The sequence below is a fragment of the Symphalangus syndactylus genome, chromosome 4 (genome assembly GCF_028878055.3).
Source record: "Symphalangus syndactylus isolate Jambi chromosome 4, NHGRI_mSymSyn1-v2.1_pri, whole genome shotgun sequence".
In the NCBI taxonomy this organism is placed as follows: Eukaryota; Metazoa; Chordata; class Mammalia; order Primates; family Hylobatidae; genus Symphalangus; species Symphalangus syndactylus.
Window position 1 is genome coordinate 71,796,055 of NC_072426.2, and position 22,433 is coordinate 71,818,487.

General features: G+C 45.2%; 1 protein-coding gene and 1 long non-coding RNA gene across 2 annotated transcripts in view; one reads left to right on the forward strand and one right to left on the reverse strand.

Annotated features, from left to right (window-relative positions):
* Positions 1 to 22,433, forward strand: part of LOC129480098 (supervillin-like) — a 53,401-nt gene that overhangs the window by 23,007 nt on the left and 7,961 nt on the right. Inside the window, 11 exon segments of the mRNA XM_063638005.1 lie at positions 3,301 to 3,392; positions 3,479 to 3,565; positions 5,143 to 5,320; positions 7,553 to 7,725; positions 9,950 to 10,105; positions 11,378 to 11,514; positions 12,478 to 12,625; positions 12,752 to 12,897; positions 14,471 to 14,646; positions 17,906 to 18,050; positions 18,800 to 19,076. Coding sequence (XP_063494075.1) covers positions 3,301 to 3,392; positions 3,479 to 3,565; positions 5,143 to 5,320; positions 7,553 to 7,725; positions 9,950 to 10,105; positions 11,378 to 11,514; positions 12,478 to 12,625; positions 12,752 to 12,897; positions 14,471 to 14,646; positions 17,906 to 18,050; positions 18,800 to 19,076 — 1,715 coding nt within the window.
* Positions 13,957 to 21,277, reverse strand: LOC134736478 (uncharacterized). The gene is made up of 3 exons (XR_010120506.1): positions 21,067 to 21,277; positions 17,951 to 18,217; positions 13,957 to 16,466 (listed from the first exon to the last, which is right to left on the reverse strand). It is a non-coding gene; the product is annotated as an uncharacterized lncRNA (long non-coding RNA).

Genomic DNA, 22,433 nt, shown 5'->3' on the forward strand with positions numbered 1-22,433 from the left:
GAGTAAGTTCTGTGAGATAGTCCTACTGAATATCTTTTCTTCATAAGTAATGTCATCTTCAATGTAAATGCATAATTCAATTTGTCACTATTTCAAAACTTACCTCTTTAGAATTGAGTGCAATTGTAGGTTTCAAAGCAATTCAGATCTGCTAGCCAATCTTGGTCCTTTCCCATAATTACTTTTAAATCGTTTCCATTTTCTTGTGACCTGACAACCACTCACCCCAAGTCAGCCTTTCACAATAGAGAAGTTTGTCTCCTCTTCCTTTTAGATTAATTCCTGGGTCCTTCTCCATCAAACCTGATTTCTCTGACTGACCAAAGCTAATTCCAGATATGCTTTAATAGATGTCTAAAAGATGTCCTCAGTTCCAAGGCAGTGGGATGTCCCTGCTGCAATCCATTCTTTGCTGCTGAGCTCTTGGAACTGATTTGATGTCTGTATTCAAACATTTATGAAATTGACTTACATATGAAATACTTAGTAAAGTCACCTGAGAGCTTTAAGTCTTCGTAGGAGTGTTTGGGGCTTTGTTTCATATCTTGCAGGAAATTGCTAAAATTTGGGGTCCCTTTGTCACCTATATGCACATACCATCATTTTCTAAGCTATTATTTAAAAGCAGATCTCCCAACTTAGTGGTAAACATTTTCACATTCACTTTGTCTTAACATCTTGTCATCAACTTTATAGGCTTAGCTTTCCTTTTTCTCAAAACCTTTAGGGATCCACACTTTCATGAATAGTACCTAATTCATTATAGGTACATAATAAATGTTTGCGAAAAGAAGGGAGGGGAAATCCCTGAATTGTAAATATCTCAAATCTTAGTGGGGAATCCCTTCCAACAGATCTCTTCAGCCTCATCTTGGAATTGTGAAAAGATAAGAGAAGATAATTTACTCTCACAGTAAATTATTTGCCAATTTTCTGCATCAGATCACAGAACTGGATAACGTGAGCCCCAACCCTTCTTTAACAGAAGCACATCCTTAGGTGCAGAGTGGCTAAGTAGAACTGTAACTGAGAACTTGAACCAGACCTCAGGTTTTCCAACTTCTAGCCCAGACTTTCATCATGATAACTTTCTGCTTTGGTTTTGTTTTTCCTCTTCCATCTTAAAAACCCTAATTTATTTGTATGTGGGTTCTTACTACCAAATGCCACTGCCCTTGTCCATATTGACATCAGAGGATATAGATTTGCTCTTGTTCAGGTTTGTAGAAGCAACAGTTCCCATTTCTCGGTGGATGAGTTCGCTTTCATATTTTCCCGAATATATGAGGGATCTTTATTTAACAGGTGCTATATGGCTCACTCAGGAAATTATCTTCTTATACTTTATAATTAATGAAAAAACTGTCTCTTATATTTCTAATATTTGCCATCACCTCCTGGGTTATATGTTTCACTTGAGTCATTAGGTCTTTTTGATTTGCAGTGATATGATATCCGATTTACATTCACTGCAGAATAAAATAACCCCCTACAAAACAGCCTGGGTTCCTATCTCCGGGGAACATCAGGCCACCAGGAGTGACCACCTCTCAGCGCGTTGCCAGGAGGCATCCGGGACCTGACCTTCATTCTCTTACCCCAGAAACCTCTCTTCTCCCGCTAGCCGCGTTAGGACTTTCTCCCTTTTTTATATTCCTCGATTCTGTGTAACGGTTAGCACTCCACAAGGTTCCCGTGGTATTCTAGGATTCTCCTGGAAGCCGAGTAGTCCAACCGCATCTGGAGTAAGAGAGACGTGAAAATGCTCCCGAAGAGAGTAGGTGACTGGTTGTTGTACCTAGAATTCATTGAAAAGAGCTATGGGGGATCTTTGTTTTGTCTTAACATTTTGTAATTTGCATCTCCATGCCCTGAGCCATTCATTGCCTAAAGACCCTTATCTCTAGCTGGGAGAAGAGCTCTTTTGGATCGTGCCGCTGCCTGAACCGCCAGCAGGGGGAGCCATGGCAGCGGGATTTGCCCAGCACCGGCCAGGACAGGGAAGGATTTCTCTGGTTGCTTTGGAAACCAGCCTTCAGAGTCAGTCCTGTTTATTAGCTGCGGAGTTAACGGCCTCTGTGCTAATGAACTCCTCTGATGTCTCTTAAGCATCCTTCTAGTGAGTGAAGATTTCCCTCCCCACCCTGTGATACCAGATTTTATTTATCATCTTTCAAGAAAGTTTACTTTCTCATGGATATAAACCCTTTGCAGTTCTGGCAATTGAAACAACTTTTAAAACTTTTATTGACATCGTCAATCAAATATATGTACATAATGTAGAATATTACTAAAACTTGAGTTTTAAACCATTTAATGGTATTTTTAATTAAATTTTTTATGCTATAATACTTCTCCCATTCACAGGAGGAAGGAGCAGAATCATTTATTCCCTTGGTTTTCCTCGTGATAGTGATTTGCATATTCTCTGGATGTTGTTCGTCCAGGGATGCATTGTCATCTAAGTGGCAATGTCATCTAAGGATTTCACATTTATTACAAATGAGTACAGAGAACATTCACATCTCATTTTGTTTTTTTGTAAATGCACTAATCAGTTTTCTTTCCTATGCCTTCCACTTAGGTTAGGGAAGAAATACTCATCCTTCTCTTTACTAAGTTTTCTTCTTCCAGCTGGATGCTTTCTCCATGCTGGAATTCCTCCCTTTCCCTTTCATATGTCTCTCACCACTTGCCCTTTTAAAGATTCCCACCTTGCTTCTTGGTAAATATACGAGGAAAAGCATTTCCTGTTTCTGCCCACACGGGAGATGGACAGGACCTTCCAACACGCACTGTCGGTCCAGACCTGCCCTGGTCTGTGGTTTCTTCTGAAAGGTTGGCCCTCCTTGGGTTACTGTCTGTGTCATGTCCCCAAGGCCACTGTCCCTCCCTCCCCTCAGCCTAGAGGAGAGCTCCAGTGCGGGGGCCACTTGCTGGCAAGTGTGACACAGTTCATTCTGCAGATGGCACTAATGCACTCTCAGCTGCCCCCACCATCTCCAAAGGGCCTCAGAACTCCCAGCTGCATTTGCTCAAGTTAATGTGTCATGGATATATTTTCCCACGTCTCCACCGTTCATTTTGGAATATCAGCTTGTCAGCCACTACAGTCCTTGGAAATAATAAAATCCTGTCTACATTTGCAGTTGGTTGTCCCAAGTCGCGGTACCTGTGAAATGTCTCTGTGTGTGCCTGTATGTGTGTAAATTATTATATGTTGTGCAGTCTACCCTGGGACACCTGGAGATCCGTCAGGGTCCCAGGGATTTCCAGAAGTGACCCTGAGATGCTCAGTAGCTCGTCTGTGTGTTCTACTGCCATAATCCCAGTAACCTCACCCATTTGCAGTAAAACAAGAGGCACTACACCCGTTTCCAAACCCCTGGAAGGTAAGTCGCCAAGGCCCCGGCCACATCAAGTGTAATCAGAAGAGGCCTTAGTGATGCAGTCTCACTGACAGTTTCTGCTTGCCTAGATATCAAAGCCAGACCAGATATGCAGTTAGAATCGGACCTGAAGATGGACAGGCTGGAAACCTTTCTAAGAAGGCTGAATAACAAAGGTACCTACTGGAAGCCAGAAGGCTTTGCTCTCAGAATCTCTAAATCCTAATTCTGATTGCTTTTCTTCCTCAGCTAAGTTGTTTTCTTTCTATTATGGCTTTACTAATTCATACTGTAATCACTGTCTTTGTTGTTATCTTCAAAAAATGAAGTTTTGGTCAAGACTGATTAGACTATCAAGCCCTGATTCACTTGATCATGTACTAAATTGGGGACTCCCAATAACACATTTGTTCTTGAATCTAAACCCTTGGGATGCCATCCAATTGGAATTGTGAACTAAGTGATTTTGCTTATAACTCTGAAAGCAGATTATTATACATCAGCAAAATAAACGTGATCTTGGGCCTGGTGAACTTTAAATTGTATGTTATCAGTTTCCAATAAGGTAAAAGCTGACATTATTTCTTATAATCACAAATGATTTCTAAAAGAAAATTATGTCAAATGAATGTTGAAATAAATATTTTAATATAAAAGTCAAGGAAATACACAAAATAAAAGAGCAATATGCAGAAATTGCCTTTTATCTCTTGATTAAAATGTCCAATCCAGGGAACTTATCAAATGCTAGGCACTGGGAGCCCCTACTATTGACAGTGACCACTAAAAGTTTGAAAATAATACAACCACCACTGAACAGAAATATAAAAGTATAATATAATCACTAAACTAGCTAAGCAAGGAATGCCAATCAGCAAAGCATTTATTACAAATGTGGAACAGTGATCTAGCCCATGGGTTAGCAAGCAATGGCCACTGCCAAATCCAGCTGCCCACCTGCTTTGGTTTTTTGTTGTTTTTTGTTTGTTTGTTTTTAGAGACAGTGTCTTCCTCTGTCACCCAGGCTAGAGTGCTGTGGTGCCATCGTAGCTCACTGCAGCCTTGAACTCCTGGGCTCAAGCAGTCTTCCCACCTCAGCCTCCTGAGTAGCTCCAACTATGGGTGTTCACCCCCAAGCCTGGCTAATTTTTTTTCTTTTTCTGTTTTCATAGAGATGGGTTCCCACTATGTTGCTCAGGCTGGTCTTGAATTCCTGGGCTCAAGCGATCCCCCAGCCTCAGCCTCCCAAAGTGCTGAGATTATAAGCGTTAGCCACCATGACCAGCTCTGTTTTTGTAAATAAAGTTTTATTGAAATACATCCACGCCCAGTTGTAAACTATTGTCAATAGCTTTTGCATTACGACAGCAGAACTGAGTTGTTGCAACACAGGCCCCATGTCACCCCTCCCCATGCAAAGCCTAAAATGTTTACTGGCTGGCCCTTTTCGGAAGAAGTTTGCCAACCCTTCATGTAGAATGAGGCTGAGGCTGGTTCTTCTACCCTCAATAGAAGCAAGTGCAGGTTCAGAAGCGTTCAGTGGGCTCGTGTGTGCAGTAAGGTCAGCCTCCCTCTCTCCCGTTTTACTGCAGATTTGTTCAGGTGGGAAGCAACCGCAGGACCCTGTATATCACAACCATATTTCTTCCATTCCTGGAACTTAGGAGGAAATAGAATTTTTAAACTATTGTGAAGCATAATTGGAGTCCTTGCTTTTATAAAACTCTTACATCTTTTGCTTGTTTGTTGACAGTTGGCGGGATGCACGAAACGGTGCTCACTGTCACCCGCAAATCTGTGAAGGAGGTGATGAAGCCGGATGATGATGAAACCTTTGCCAAATTTTACCGCAGCGTGGATTATAATATGCCGAGAAGTCCTGTGGAGCTGGACGAGGACCTCGATGTCATTTTCGATCCTTATGCACCCAAGTGAGTTATTTGGGTCTCCATCTTTCCTCCACTGAGAAGGGCTTCCTTTGCCTGCACAGGGCACATCCATGAGGCTCTTACCCAGTGTGGCCTCCTTCTCCTTCTAACTCCATCACAGGGGCGTTAGTATTCCAGAGCCAGAGCACGGTGTTGCAGGAGCCAGGGGCACGGAGCCTCGCAGCAGATAAAACATGCAGACGGCAGACCAGATGTGCATGCAGGCAGACTGCGTGGGCCACAGATGCTTGTCCTGTGCCATAAAGAGTCAATGAGTTTTTCACATAATTTGAATACTGTTTTGCAGTTTTTATGTTTATATCACTTAGCAGAGAGTTCAACACATGTCTTTCATTTGACATATTTCTTACTCATAACTTTGCAAAATATTTGGATGAGATGGGCTCAAATTAGTACAGCTCCCTAGAAAATCAGTAAGGCATGTTACTTAGCTTCCAATCATTTACAAAATCAATAGATCTGCAGGTTTTCTCAGTGATGTCTAAGGGTTTCTCTTCCCAGGGGAACATGACTAAACCAACTAGGAAAAGTGATTATGGTATTAGGAGTCCGTCAATTCCAAGTGCCAAGAAAAAGATCCCAACTCGAACTCATTTCAGCAAAAAGAAAAGTGCGTAGGCGTTTACCGGCTCAGTCGCTGCACAGTGCGGAGGGGTTTACTGGGTCAGTCGCTGCACAGTGCGGAGGGGTTTTACCGGCTCAGTCGCTGCACAGTGCGGAGGGGTTTACTGGGTCACTCGCTGAACAGTGCAGATGCGGTCTCAGGTTCTAGAGGCCCCTCAGAACACAGTCTGTCTTGGCTGTTTTCTTTTGGGCTGGCGTCTCTCTCTGTCAGGCAGTGGCCTGGCGGCAGATGGACACCCCAGCTCTGGAGTCACAAGGCTGCCTCCCTGGCCAGCCCAGCACTGGTAGCTTCTCTTCCCAGTAGTCCCAGCAGAAGTTCCAGATTTGATTTTCTGGCTTCAACTTGAGCCCGTGTCCATCCCCAAACCAGTCACTGTGGCCAATGGGATAGAAGATGCCGACTGGGTAAAGGCGGGTCTCTGGGTCTCCTCTAGAGCCACGGTGGGGGCGCAATGAGGTGGTTTCCCCAAAGGAAAATCCAGATGCTATTACCAGAAGCAGAGGGAGACACGCTAGACAGGCTCCACCCACGGCAGTCCACCACATCCTTCTGGTCTTAACTGCGAAATTGTCAGAGTGACAATCTCTTCCATTATCATATGTTTTTCTGTAAACTGCTCTTGAGGCATTTTTTGCATGTTTCAGTTTGTTCAATTTGTTTCAATTTGCATATTTTAATTTCCTATCTTAAAAAATGAACCCTTTGCCATTTTCCACCCCAAAATAGTATTTTGGGTATTTGCATACATAGCTATTTAACCACTTCGCAATCTTCCGCCCACCCAATGTCACTGTTTAAATAGTTGTATATCATAATTTAAACATATATGTATATTGACACACACACATGTACGTAAAGACGCCTTTTGGGCACAGAGGCCCGCGCAGCTGGAGGTGGAGGGTGGCAGCAGGAGTCTGTTGAGAGATCGCTTCGCTCAGTCTGCTCACCTCGCCTAGTCTGGTTTTCCACCCCAAAGAGTTGTGAGAATGTGGGGTGGTCACAGATGGTTGGGGGCCTATTTTATTTCAATATATTCTTCCAAAAAGTGGTTATTTTTCAGAGGGGGGCAGTGAGTTGAGTGGAAGCTAGTCATGGAGGGTCAGTAAGGGGACTGAAAGCTATTGCATAGGGAGAAAGTTTAGTCTGAGCGAAGAGGATTACGTCAAGGAGCCGTGGTCTGCAGATTCCCGAAGGGCTTGCCGGAGACGGACAAGTAGACATGGGTGTATGATTCCAAAGCGAGAATTAGGACGTGTGCATGGGCGCGGTAAGGAGAGGGAAGAGCTCCCTAAACCCTAGAGCTGTCTAGCAGAGCCATGAGCTGCCCAGAAGTACTCCACACCCTCCCAAGCGGAGACCAAGGGGCATGAGTGGGGCGTCTGGGCGTGGCTGAGATTTGAACTCAGTGGGCTTTCATCCCTCTTCCATCTCCAAGAATCTACGACTCCGTGTCAGGGGAGTGGCGGTGGGAGGAAGAGTTGCACGACTCATAACAAAATCAGGAAATACACTGTGGAGTCCGAGACCCCCAGGTCATCTAGGTGTGGTGGTGGCACAGACTGGGACCGCGACTCTGCTTCCATCCGCAGATGGACGTCTTCCATGGCCGAGCACAAGCAGGCAGTTAGGCCCAAGCGCCGGGTTCAGGCCTCCAAAAACCCTCTGAAAATGCTGGCGGCAAGAGAAGATCTCCTTCAGGAATACACTGAGCAGAGATTAAACGTTGCCTTCATGGAGTCAAAGCGGATGAAAGTAGAAAAGAGTGAGTATTTGAACCCCCACCCTGCTTCTGTGTCTGGGAATGGCTTCTTCCGATGCTTTACTCATTGCTTGGTTTTCTGCCTTGTGAAGGCCATTAATGGTGCTCAGAAGACCCTCATGAAGTAAAAAGGAGCAAGTTTGCACCTACGTGTGCACGCTTACCTAGACTTCAAAGATTTTTCATGGAAATTCTCACAGTGTGTATCACCTGTTCAATTGGTTATTTCAGATTATCCTGGGGCTTTGCTTTTGTTTTATTTTTTTTTTAAAGATTGGGGTCTCATCATATTGCCCAGGCTCATCTCAAACTCTCTGGCCTCAAACAACCCTCCCACCTTGATCTCCCAAAGTGCTGGGATTACAGGCCCGAGCCACCATGCCTGGTTACAAATTATCCTGTTTTGCTGAGTTTTCTTTCTGGAAGTTAGAAGAGATGGATATTTTTGAGTATGGTAATTTGGCCATTTTCAGCTCTGTAGATCCTGAACACAATCATTCTTCATTTAATCTTATTCAAAAGCAAGTCATTTGATCTCTTGTAGTAAAACAGCTCAAATCACTGGAATTTCTAATCCTAGATGTTTTTTCTTTTTTTTTTGAGACAGAGTCTTGCTCTGTTGGCCCAGGCTGGAGTGCAGTGGTGCGATCTGGGCTCTCTGCAACCTCCACCTCCCAGGTTCAAGCAATTCTCCTGCTTCAGCCTCCAGAGTAGCTGGGACTACAGGCGCACGCCACCACACCCAACTAATTTTTGTATTTTTAGTAGAGACGGGGTTTCACCATGTTGACCAGGATGGTCTCGATCTCTTGACCTTGTGATCCGCCTGCCTTGGGCTCCCAAAGTGCTGAGATTACAAGCGTGAGCCACTACGCCCAGCTTCTAATCCTAGATTTTTATATTATTAATTAACACATACGCCAGTGCTGTCAAATTGTTCTTGGTAAGACCCTGAGCTTCTTGGAGTTGGGATGTGGGCTGGAGGGAGCTGGCTGGGGGCGATGAATGGAGGAGAGGAGACAAGTTCCAGAGTCTCAGTCTCACTGTAGGCTGAGCCACACTGCTCTCATCTACCCAATAATGTGGGGTTCCATCATTCTGAAACTGATTTTCTTGGTTTGAGGTGATAGCATGCATAATCTTGATTTTTGGAATAATCTTGCTATAATTTTCATTTTCCCATAACACTCATAAACCTATTTCCTAATGTTTTTCTCAGAAATATAGTATTTAGATGAAGTGGTTGAGTCTTTTCATTACAACTAGTTTACTAAGAAGGTATATTTCAGGCTGAGTGTGGTGGCTCACACCTGTAATCCCAGCACATCAGGAGGCAGAGGCAGGAGGATCACTTGAGTCCGGGAAGTCAAGGCTGTAGTGAGCTATAATCACAGCACTGCAGGCTGGGTGACAGAGTCAGTTCCTTTCTCAAAAAAAAAGGCATATTTCAAAATCATGACACCACAATTAATTGACAAGTATTTCACATTTCTCCAAACATAATCCCAGTGAAAAATGTTCTGGATTTCTCTCCAGCATATACATCTTTAAGAAAAATAAGTTGGAGAAATGAAGGTTTGTTAACACAAATCTTACATGCGTTTCCTGTGCTTCCACTCTTGGAGGGCTCAGGGGTTGTATTAGTGATGACTGACCGACCCATAGATGTTTGCACTGAAAACCTGGCATCTTATAATTACAATCTTAACTCTGAGAGCAGGAGACCTCAAGATAACGTCTAGTTGATCACTTTGCTTCAGCAAAAGATTAGAACCTAATCATCCCTCACAGAGTGTCTACTTTTTTTTTTTTAAACTTATAAAGGCTTTTGGTAAAAGGTGTCTAATAGTCATCTGGCATCCATACATTTGGGCATCTGAAAGTTGTTAGGATTTAGAACAGCTTTCAGTGGAATTGCAACAAGTGAATCCAGCTCCTGGTTTTCTGCTGAAGTAGCTGGTCCACATCATCACTCAGTTCTTGTCCCTCTGCACAGCGCGATGTGACACTTGTCAACAAGCAGTTTATATTTTAAGTGCTGTACTTAATTCTTAACACGGTGGTTAAGCATTGAATTGCACATTTAATCAAACTTGAGTATGTTTTCCCTTTCAGGATTAATTTGAAAAGACAAAGGTGTTGAGTCAGTTATGAATAATTTCTGACTGTAAATATTGTCATTGTAACGGAACCTCCTGTGTTGTGTTTCTTTATTCAACCCGCCCAGTGTCTTCTAACTCCAGCTTCTCGGAAGTCACCCTGGCGGGTTTAGCTAATAAAGAAAACTTCAGCAACGTCAGCTTGTGGAGCGTCAACCTGACGGAACAGAACTCTAACAACGGCGCTGTGCCCTACAAGAGGCTGATGCTGTTGCAGATTAAAGGTATTTCAGAGCAGCCTGGCACGGTCACTCAGGATCTGTGGTTTCTGTCTGGTCCCATACGGAGTCCTGACTGTGTAATTCATCGCCTGTGCCCGGAAGGGAATGCACGCTTTTTGAGAACCTACTGTGTGTTCCTTGCTATGCAACCTCCTGTCTCTTAAGCTTCCCCAAATCCCATGACATAGGAAGCATTCTGCCCACCATGGCTTCCAGAGGCAGGAATGTGTCTGGGGTCCCAGCAGCTACTGGGTGGTAGAGCTGGATTCGAACCCAGGTCCCCCCACTACAGAATCCCAGCTTTTACTCCTGGTGCCCCATGCCCCACGAAGCGGCCACACATCCATGCAGTTACCAGAGGTGTCCTATGTCATCAGAGGGGCTCTCTGCTCCCTGCCCAGTTCTCCCCGAGTCAGTACAGAACCGGAGAGGAAGACACAGCTTGGAGAAGGAATCAAGGGAAGGTCGACGCAGTTGAAGCCCACCTGCATTCCACTCCAGTGCCCTTCCTGTCTGTAGCAAGGGAGATTCCAAAGACGAACCAGGGGGGCTCTGGGCCATGAGGAGGGAGACTCGGCTGGTGGAGATGAGAATGGAGGAAATATCCTCTCCCTCCAGGAGGGTTTCCTGCATGTTTCTGTGTAACCACTATCCTATTGTGTGTATTTAAAAAGACTAGTGACAAGCTCAAATAACCGATCTCTGTCCTGAGTCCTAATCCGGAGTCTACATGATCAGTTTAATTGTGGAAAGCTCAAAATCAATAAATATTTAGGAGAAGGTGCTGAAAGCCACAGAAGGCAGTGGCTCTGTCCTTCCTGTCGAGAGGCCCCTAGGGTTCATAGTAGAAACTCCCCAGGGGAAGATCTGACCCTTCCTGAAGGCGTGGCTTCCCTTGCCTGGGCCACAGATGTAATTGGGTGCAGGAGGAGGCCAGGGGAGAGAAAGGCCCCGGGAGAAGAGTGAAGGAGGGAAAAGGAGCCTGTGTGCTCATCTCCCTGGAAGGGGGAGCCTTCATTAACCCACGCACATGACACTGATAATGGTCCTGAGAAGCGGGTGACACTTGGGAAAGCATCAACCACAGAAGCAGCCGCTAGTGCCATCATCATGCCCTTTCTAAATCCCCCTGCTGCCACTCTGGGCCATGGGAACTCTTATTAGCCAGACAAGACTCTAGAAATGAAAGCGTCCACAGCAGGGATGCTTCCGATGTGGGGTGCGTCCTATCCCCGTTCTGTCTGGAAAGACGGTGACTGTCTGCCTCGTGTTCAGGAAGAAGACACGTGCAGACCAGGCTGGTGGAACCTCGAGCTTCGGCGCTCAACAGTGGGGACTGCTTCCTCCTGCTCTCCCCCTACTGCTGCTTCCTGTGGGTAGGAGAGTTTGCAAACGTCACAGAAAAGGCGAAGGTTGGTACCTGAAAAATAAAAATGCTTTAGCTAACGTCTCCTTTACACACCAGTGGAGTGTTCTTCCTGGCGTCAGTCACAAAGCTTCTCAAACGCCAGGTATTGCATTCAAGTGAGAAGGGATAGGCAGGATTTCTTTTCCTGAATATCTCTCAAGCCTTCATTACATGTTTAAATAGGATGCTTTAGGACTATGACCTACACCCCAGTGTTTAGGTCCTGGGTTCCTTCTTACTCCTGTGTAAAAAAGGAAGTGGCCCCACTTTAAAGTCCTTTATCCCAGGTAGCTGTGAAGTTCTGCCATAGACCTATTGAATGAGCCTGTCATGGGGTAAAGCCCAAAGAATAGTGTTTTTTAAAAGCATCACATGTGACCTATTGAAGATGGAGAACTATTGCTCTAAAGAATCATGGATGAAACTGGAAACCATCATTCTCAGTAAGCTATCGCAAGGACAAAAAACCAAACACCGCATGTTCTCACTCATAGGTGGGAATTGAACAATGAGAACTCATGGACACAGGAAGGGGAACATCACACTCCGGGGACTGTTGTGGGGTGGGGGGAGGGGGGAGGGACAGCATTAGGAGATACACCTAATGCTAAATGACGAGTTAATGGGTGCAGGAAATCAACATGGCACATGGATACATATGTAACAAACCTGCACATTGTGCACATGTACCCTAAAACCCTAAAGTATAATAAAAAAAAAAAAAAAAAAAAGATTTGAAGGACTAGTAAAAAAAAAAAAAAAAAAAAAAGAATTGATACTCCCTGGTCTTTCAGTTATGTTTTCTTGAGGTCATTGAAAATACCCAGTAACCAGCATCCACCCACACCCATGCTCACAAGGCTTTCCTTGCAGGCACACACTGTTTCTCCCTCTGGTTTTGACATGTGCCACTCTGTCTAGCCAAGGGCTTTTCTACCCAGGTAATTGTGTTCGTTTCTTTTCTTAGGCCTCAGAACTTGCAGCTTTAATTCAGACAAAGAGGGAGCTTGATTGTAGAGCTACTTATATCTAAATCATCAAAGAAGGAATTAATATACACACTCATGCAGCCAAAGACTTCTGCAAGCTTCTGGGTGGCCAAACCAGTTACCAATATGACTTCATTGTACTTCAGATATTGACAAGACTTGAATCTCCTTTCTTCTCCCTTAGCTCATTCTTCTAAACTAGCTACTTTGCAATGTAAAATGTGATGCCCTGCTGTTGTTCTTATCCCCAAGCTGCTGGAGACCCAAAAGAAGATGAACTCTATGAAGCAGCCATAATAGAAACTAACTGCATTTACCATCTCATGGATGACAAACTTGTTCCTGATGATGACTACTGGGGGAAAATTCCAAAGTGCTCCCTTCTGCAACCCAAAGAGGTACAGTCCATGAGCTCTGCCCTTCAGTGAGAAAGCACATTGAAAGCACTCAGCACAGGCTGCCCAATAAATTAGAGAGTAAGTTCCCAATAAAGGTAAGCCAGTGTCAGTACCCATTGTAGAACATTTACAGCTTTTTAAAAGATTTTCTTTCTTTCTTTTTTTTTTTTTCTGAGACAGAGTCTTGTTCTGTTGCCAGGCTGAAGTGCAGTGGCGAGATTTCGGCTCACTGCAACCTCCACCTCTCGACTTCAAGTGATTCTCCTGCCTCAGCCTCCTGAGTAGTTGGGACTACAGGCACACGCCACCACGCCTGGCTAATTTTTGTATTTTTGGTAGAGACAGGGTTTCACTATGTTGGCCAGGATGGTCTCGACCTCCTGACCTCGTGATCCAGCCACCTCAGCCTTTCAAAGTGCTGGGATTACAGGCATAAGCCACTGTGCCCAGCCAGGGTATTTGTTATTTCACCCCTTTACTGACATCTTAAATGCTAATATGGAATCCAGAATATTGTTCAGAGGTGACATGGATCATTGAAAGCATTGTAGGCAAAATGTAAATGTTACTTAGACCTATCTCTTACATTTTGTATAAACATTAATGGAATATTTTTCAGTCCTTAAGTTTGAGGAATAATAGATGCATATATATATATGTATATATATATATATATATATATAATTTATGGATTTGCCAATTAATGTGCTGTTTTTGTCCTGTCATGCCAGAAAATATTTATTAATTATATACATTTCCAGTACCATTAAGTATGCTAAGTATTGAGAAAGTGGAAGACACGCAAGGCCCTTAAGTTTAATTAGGCAGAAGAGTATTAGAAGGAATGTAATCTGGAGCAAGGTTGTCTGTGTGGTATGTATGGGCTTTTACATGGGCGAAAAGTCACAGAAAAATAAATATAGGAATCATCAGGAATAATTTTCAATTAGAAAGTGAAATTGAGCCGAGTTTAGAGTTAAGCAAAATTTGAATTGCTGGAAGTGAAGGGAGAAATCATTCTAAGAGAAAGAATAAAACAAACTATGAACATAAGAAATAGCATTACATTCATGTATTCATTCAGCAAACACTTAGTAATCAACCCCTCCTGTATGTATCACTATGATCTGATCCCTGCCCTTAAGGATCTTGGAATTGTGTACTGGAGAGAAGACACCATTGGATCATGAGTGCCTGGGGTATATGAAGTGGCCTCTGTGTATATATTAAGTGAATGAATGAGCACATGAGAGGGGGAGGAATAGGGGAGAGAGGAAGGAAGTCAACAGGAAGATGTACCTAAAGAACTCTTGTGAATCGCAAGTTGTAAGCAGGTTGAGAGTTCAGAGGAGGGAACATTGTCTTGGCCACTTAGGACACTGGGATTGCAGAGGCTGGCTCGGTGGGGCGGTGCCAGCTGAGATCTCCTGGCCTTTTTGTGTCTGTGCTGGTCGCCCCATTAGGATTTCTGTCTTCCTCCGTTTGACTCACTGTCAACAGAGACCCTGTTGCACCTGATTCAACTGTTGCACGTTCTTGAAGTTAACAAATTCTTTTGTGCCATTTCTCCCAGGTACTGGTGTTTGATTTTGGTAGTGAAGTTTACGTATGGCATGGGAAAGAAGTCACATTAGCACAACGAAAAATAGCAATTCAGCTGGCAAAGCACTTATGGAATGGAACCTTTGACTATGAGAACTGTGACATGAATCCCCTGGATCCTGGAGAATGCAATCCGCTTATCCCCAGGTACTCCTGCCGCCACCTGGGGATGGCTCCCTGAGCGAGCTGATTCCCTTTGATCCCTCTGTTCTCACCACAGTCCTCTACTCTCGCTCTTTATAGGGTTCAGTTTTCATAAACGATTATATGCAGTGGACTGTGAATATTTACAAAAGGAACAGTTCTTTAACTTTTATATAACTATTGTGGAAATATGGATGTCGTAGTCTTCTGGAAGAGGTTTGTTATAGTTGATTTCTTGAAGTGAGCAGGAAATGCTGCAAGATCCCCCCTGCGGCATTCCAGGTGCTGCTGTGGCAGGTGAACAGCAATTGTTTAAACAAATTACATGCAGATCTGAAAGGCTTCCCCGGGTCTGGAATTCAGCCATTGATCTGAAAGTATAAAAGCAACACGCCTCCTTCTAATTTCATACCTTCCCATCATCACCCTCCAATTCCAGGATTTATTTGGCAGCAGATGATGTTTATGTCTTTATACCTTTTGGGAAGGGAAGGGGGGAGGAGATGCTGTTAAAATAATGATTGCAATTGTAATATTGCCTGCATGTACTAGACTCTTTAAAGTCATTTTTGCAATTCAATAGAATATGTGCAAACTCTAAAATTGTGATTATGAGAAAAAATTCTTACATGCAAAGGATTGTTGTCTTTTTAACTATCAGACCAAAAAAAGCAGTGCTTTTTAACTATGGGTGCTGTTATAATAGATTAGAAACCAATGAACCAACAAGCAGCATAGAATATTGGGCATCACGGAACTACATTTTAATGTTTTCCATTGAACTGGTCTATGAATTTCAACTTTCCTGCCTAGTTTCCTGCTTTAAAATCCAATTATTGATTTTCTAATTAATTATTATAGAAATCATTAAAATTATGTCAGTGTTGTAAGAAGTTTTAAAATCCTTGTTAAGCAAATGCACTAATGTTTAACCTCAGTAAGGTAACAACTGTTGTTTTAAGGACTGGAACTACAGCTCAAAAGATTTTATTTGGTATAGCAAAGGAAAAAAAAACAAGCTAAAGCATAAAATCTATGTGATGGCCAACTGTATTTAATAGTGGCATAATCACAGATCTGAAAGTAGATGACTGAGCTCCTAACCCACTGGTTTTCAACATCTCTGAGACAGAATCACCTGAGGGGCCTTTAAAAAAAGGCATTTGCTCAGCCCAGCCCCAGAGATGTGTTTTCGATTCATGTGAGTTACAGCTTATGTGTCAATATGTCTTAAAAGCTCCCAGGGATTTTAAGGTGCAGCCAAGATTACACACCCAGCCCTTCTTAGCAAATGAGGCTGAAACCACTGAGCCCAGTTCCAGCTGTAAGTCAGGGCAGTGCGTGGAGAAACACACCTGGCTCCTGGCCCAGGTTCGTCACCCTCACCCTGCAATCTGCTGCATCACTTGCTCACAACGCTTCAAAACATAAATGCCAGCTTCTAAAGCAGAAACCAAAAGCCCTTTCAATCATCATCTTAGCAAGCCTGCAGAGTAGGACTGACATAAGAGACAGTCATTCAGATATTTTCTGATAAAGACCACAGCCTTTCAAGACGGCCGTGCATTTTCCATAGGTGCTTATGTTTGATTCCTAAAGTCCCACAAGAGCATGAGGTAGAAGTGTCTGTGCTCTGTGATTTATCTGGCAGCTTTCTTTGAATCAGGCAGCCTTTTTGATGTGCCTCAGCTGTGACATCAGCAGCTGTGGTCTTGACCAAGCAGGAAGCGACTGAGGCAGTAGCATAGCAGGGCATAAGCAGCAGGGCAGGTTGCTCTAAGGTGTGGCTGCATCCCAGGCCGGATTCACAACCGAAGATGGATCTGGAGGGATGAGAGATCGTGCTTATTATTCCAGGTCTACGCCCTCCGCAGCACGCGTATCTTCTCTACCTTTTCTTTTATTTCTTTTTCTTTCTTTTTTTAATTTTTAATTAATTAACTTATTTTTTTGAGACAGAGTCTCGCTCAGGCTGGAATGCAATGGTGCTATCTTGGCTCACTGCAACCTCCGCCTCCTGGGTTTAAGCGATTCTCCTGCCTCGGCCACCCTAGCAGCTGGGATTACAGGCGCCCGCCACCACACCTGGCTAATTTTCGTATTTTTAGTAGAGACGGGGTTTCACTATGTTGGCCAGGTTGGTCTTGAACTCACGACCTCAGGTGATTCGCCCGCCTCGGCCTCCCAAACTGCTGGGATTACAGGCGTGAGCTACTACACCTGGCCCTCAGCTCTACCGTTTTCTAAATTACCTGTATTCTTGGGGACAGCGCAAATTCTGAAATCCCAAGCCCGCACAAAACCTCCTATCTCTCTGTGCTCTCCCCATCTGCTGCCCTGGCCAGTGGCCTAGAAATAAGTGCACAAAAAGGCACTTCAAGATCTATGAAAGTGTGTTCATTTTAGTGATGGGAGAATCTCTGTACTTTGGAGAGCTTTGTTGTAACATGAAACAAAATAGTAGAGAATTGGAGGGAGAGAGCTACCTCTTCCCTACGTCTATTAATTAATTGGAGGGAAACTTGGTGAGCATTTGCAGGTGACTAGATGGCATAGAGTAGACAAGAAGTGAGGTTTGCCCGCGGCTCCTGCCATTGCCGAAATCTCCACCCAGCGTGCCACCCCCGGGGCATCCCAAAGACAAGAATTTGCTAGAATGTGGCCAGGCACAGTGGCCTACACCTGTAGTCCCAGCACTTTGGGAGGCTGAGGTGGGAGGATCGCTTGAAGCCAGAAGTGCAAGACAGCCTGGGCAATGTAATGAGACCTGATCTCTATTAAAAAATTAGCCAAGTATGGTGGCACACATCTGCAGTTCCAGCTATTTGCAAGGCTGAAGAAGGAGGATCACTGCAGCCCAGGAGTTCGAGGCTGCAGGGAGCTGTGATTTTGCAACTGCACTTCAGCCTGGGCAACAGAGCAAGACCTTATCTCAAAAAAACAAAAAACAAAAAACAAAAACAAAAAAAAAAACTTGCTAGAATGTAAGAAAAGTCTAGTCCTGACATGGTTCATGTCACATTCAGGCACATCAAAAACTCCATGGACACAAAGCTTTGCAAGACTTCAGACTAAAATAACAAAATGTCAGTATTTGGTAAAATGCAGGAAAATAAACCATTTGTTCTATACACCACTTCTGTACTTTGATGTTTTTTCCAGTAGCCACATGTGTTTTAGATTCCTTTGTTTAAGCTTGGCTTAATCTTGGTTCTTTTCCTGTCTTTTCTCCCAACCCCCACCCCCCCGCCCCACCCTACAGAAAAGGACAGGGGCGGCCCGACTGAGTGATATTTGGGAGACTTACTGAACACAATGAGATAATTTTGTTCAAAGAGAAGTTTCTGGATTGGACGGAACTGAAGAGACCGAATGAGAAGAACCCCGAGGAACTTGCCCAGCACAAGGTATTCTGGCAACTGAGTCTCAAACCTTGGGGCTTGGTTCGGGTCCCAACAAAAGTGGCCTTGATGTAAAATGATCAAATCAGGATAGTTCGCATGGCCGTCACCTCAGATGTATCATTTCTTTGTGGTGAGAACATTCAAATCTTCTCTTCTAGCTATTTTGAAATCTGCAATACAGTATTGGAAAACAGTCACCCCACTGCGCAGGAGAAAACCAGAGCTCATTCCTCCTCTCTGTTGTCATTTTGTACCCGTTGGCCAACATCTCCCTGTCCTCCCTGTCCCGTCTCCTTCCCACACCCCCTTCCCCATGAAACAGATGCATGTATCAACACATCAAATCATACCCATAATAATGTGTCAACTAAAATACTTTTTTAATTTAAAAAAATGTGGACACACATACACACACACACACACACACACCCCTTAAAGCTAGGAGGCCTTCCCAGGATTCACTAATAGAACAGCAGACTGGCCTCCAATTCTAATCTGACTCTGGGAGGTGAAGAGTCTGGTTTGCACCTGTTTTCAGGCACCCCATGCACCAATGTGGCCAATGAGTGTTCAGACCTGCCAGAGTCTTTCTGGAAATGCAGCCTTTCCCTGACTGCAGTTAAACATCCTGAGACAGAGTGTGGAAGCTGTATTTTTATGCTGTCCCATGAACAGCTGAAGCAGCGTTGAGTGTGACAAGGAATGGCTGCGGAAACAGGCAACTGAACCGATGTCTTCATGTGCCCCTGTAGGAAGACTCCAGGGCCTATGTCAAGCCAAACAATGTGACGCGGATGGTGTCCATGCCCCGGACAACAGTGGGCGCCATCCTGGACCGGGTGAACATTGGCCATGGCTATGGCCTGGTGGAAGGACACGACAGGAGGCAGTTTGAGATCACCAGCGTCTCTGTGGATGTCTGGCACATCCTAGAATTCGACTATAGCAGGCTCCCCAAACAGAGCATCGGGCAGTTCCACGAGGGGGATGCCTATGTGGTCAAGTGGAAGTTCGTGGTGAGCACGGCAGGTTAGTGAGCGCTCATGGCTTTTTCCAGCTGAAAGAGGTCAGCCTAGCAGCCCTGAAGGAGCCAGCTTCCCCGATGAACCCTGTCGTGCCCTCTGCTGCGTGCGTGCAGTGGGGCACTGCAGTCATGCGCCTTCGAGAGCCACTTAGTAAACCACAGAGATGAAGAAGTAAGGCTGAATTCCTAACAACCTAGCATTGCCAAGGCCGCTGGTGTTCACCTGTAGAAATTGAACTTGCACGTCAAGTCTTCTCAGCTCCCTCTCTCCCTCCCCTGCCCCTGTCCCCAGAGCTTTTCTGGGAAAGAGATGATTGGCCTCTAAATGATATTTCCCATGTGGCTGTGTGCTGCTTCAATTAAAGTCGTTAAGTACAGCATATCTTCATGATTTAAAGCTGGAACCAAATGGTGCTGTAACATTATAGTAAATACATGCACAGAAGATTTATTTGAAAAGTGAAAGAGGCCGTTTCTCCTGAGACTGAGAGCATGGGTGGTGCTTTGTGGGTCTGGTGTAGTAAATGCAGAGTCTAAACTCTCCTTGGTTCCTGATGGTGACAGGCCCCATTGCAAAACACTCACCTAGACGCTTGGCGCTGGGGAAAGGGGGAGTCCGGTGAACTCTGGAGAAATCATCCCTTTCCTTGCCAAGGAGGAGCCTTTCCCACAGCGCTCCTCACCCCTTCCCATTTAGGAGAATATGCAGGTCACAGGTCTGTGATTTCAATTCAGAAGGGAGTTTTTTCGCCTCTTTACAGCCTTCTTGCTGTGCAGGTGCACCTGCCCCCGGGGGCCACAGGAAGCACAGGCAGCTGTTTGCTGATCAGAAAACTGCAGGCTGAGAACCACGTGATTTCTTTCCCGATTTATACAAAATGCATATTTTCATCAACTGACACCATTTCCTGAGCATCTACTCTATGGGAGACACTTTTTGTAGGGACCAAGTAAATATTTCAGACCCTGTCTCCAAGACAGTTATCCATGATGTAAAGCAGGTGCAGGAACAGCCAGCAGGCGGGTCTCACTGAGCACATGGCCGGTGGGGTTGTGTGCTGTGCAGAGCCAGGCTGTGACCCAGAGGTCCCCTGGCCCTCTCAGGGCACGATGCTGGGGGCTTTACCCTGCCTCTAGCTGAGTGCCTCCTGGGCTCTCTGAGACTTGTTCTGTTGTGATGCTAATTTCTCAGATGAGGAACAGGACCTTAAGATCAAGGAACCTGCCTGAAGCCACACAGCTAGCAGGGAGCAGAGCCGGACACTCACATCCAGGCCTGCCTCTTTTCAAACCCAACTGTGCCGTTAACCTATCCTGCACGCAGGGAGTCAGAGTGGGGCTCCAGCACAGAATGTGGGGAGCCGTGAGTTTGGCTACAAGGAGGGGCTGAAGAGCCCAGTCACCAGACCGTGGAGCAGGTCAAGGTTGAACCAGCGGCAAGGCGACTTGAGGTTGGGCCGTTGAACACACCAAACTTCAGGGGCTTCTTAAACAGCAGGAATGGGATCTTCCAGGGCCCAGGCAGCTCCAGCCTCTCCTTCCAGGGAGTCGTGGGGTGTCAGACAAGGACCCCCAGTGGGAGGGACTCCCTTTCCTCCCCCTTCCCCTCCCTTCCCCTCCCCTTCCCTTCCCTTCCCTTCCTTGACAGGGTCTCACTATGTTGCCCAGGCACTTACTTACTTTCTTTCTTCATTTCTTTCTTTCCTTCTTTTCTTTCTTTCTTCTTTCCTTCCTTTCTTCCCCTCCCTCCCTCTCCCTCCCTCCCTCTCTCCCTCCCTCCCTCTCTCCCTCCCTCCCTCTCTCCCTCCCTCCCTCTATCTCTCCCTCCCTCCCTCTATCTCCCTCCCTCCCTCTCTCTCTCCCTCCCTCCTCTCTTTCTTTCTTTCTTTCTTTCTTTCTTTCTTTCTTTCTTTCTTTCTTTCTTTCTCTTTCTTTCTTTCCTTTCCTTTCCTTTCTTTTCTTTTCTTTTCTTTTCTCTCTTTCCAGCAGACTTACAACTTTCAAAAAGTCCAGCTTTGGAGAATTAAGACAGAGCAGGGAGCGTTCAGATTCCAGACCATCCCTCCAGCAGGGGGGAAGCACAGCTCAATGGCACTTGCAGTCACTCCTTAGCCATCGCGGAAGCTCTGGCCCCTTGGTGACACTAGTCTGGTTCCTCTATCACTTGTGCGCACAAGGGCCACACCTGCAAACAGGACTGAGTCAGATCTCAGGGTGCACTTCTGGGAGAGGGTCAACAAAAAGCAGCAGCTGCACAGGTGGTACAGCCTCCGCTTGGCCGATGCTGGCCGGCCTGCTAGGGTTAGCATCCTGGCCCAGTGCCTGCAGAGTAGGGTTGCTCGCGCCCCACCAGGGTCAGGAGGCAGCTGCTTGAGGTGCTCAGGGATGCTGAGCCAGGCTCCTCCAGGGCATGATAGGGGTTTAATTTCTATAAATAGGTGGCTCTGGGGCAAGAATACTTAACCATGAGCAGTCTTCATACCTCTGTTTTCTGTTATTCCTAAATAGCATTACTGGTACCAAACTTATTCTTGAAACTGTTTTGATGGCATAACACATCCACACTTTATTTATTTATTTTATTATTTATTTATCTATTTATTTATTTATTTTGAGACGGAGTCTCGCTCTGTTGCCCAGGCTGGAGTGCAGCGGCGCGATCTTGGCTCACTGCAACCTCCACCTCCTGGGTTCGAGCAATTCTCAGCCTCTTGAGTAGCTGGGATTACAGGCGTGTGCCACCACAGCCAGCTAGTTTTTGTATTTTTAGTAGAGACGGGTTTCACCATGTTGGCCAGGCTGGTCTCAAACTCCTGGCCTCAAACGATCAGCCTGCCTCAGCCTCCCAAAGTGCTGGGATTACAGGCATGAGCCGCCGCGCCTGGCCAGTTCTTTCACTATTACAATTTAACAGGTCTTCTCCAGCTCGAAGCTCAGATAAATTCTACCTATGTTTCCACAATGCTTTGAATTATTTCATATTTTACATTCACCCTTCATCTGGAATTTACTTTAATGCATATGGTGTCTTTAGCTGTGTACGCTTTTCTTTCAAAGATCTTATAAGTTTTAACTTAGCACCCTGCCTGTTCGTCCTCAGCAGCTCCTCTGGGGATTTTGCAGCCACGGAGTTCATGTACCTTGCCCAAGCCCCCTCTTGGTCGGTTCCTGCCCTTCCTGCAGGAAGATCTGTACACCATGCTCCAGTCAGGTACGGCTTGCAGGAGGCAGCTATGCTGAGCAGCAGAAGACACACCTTCCATGTGCTTCTGCACACCCAGAACATGTGCTTATGTTAGCTCATTTCATCCTCATCCCTAAACCAAAAGGAAGGAGGGTGAAATCAGCCACACATTATAGCA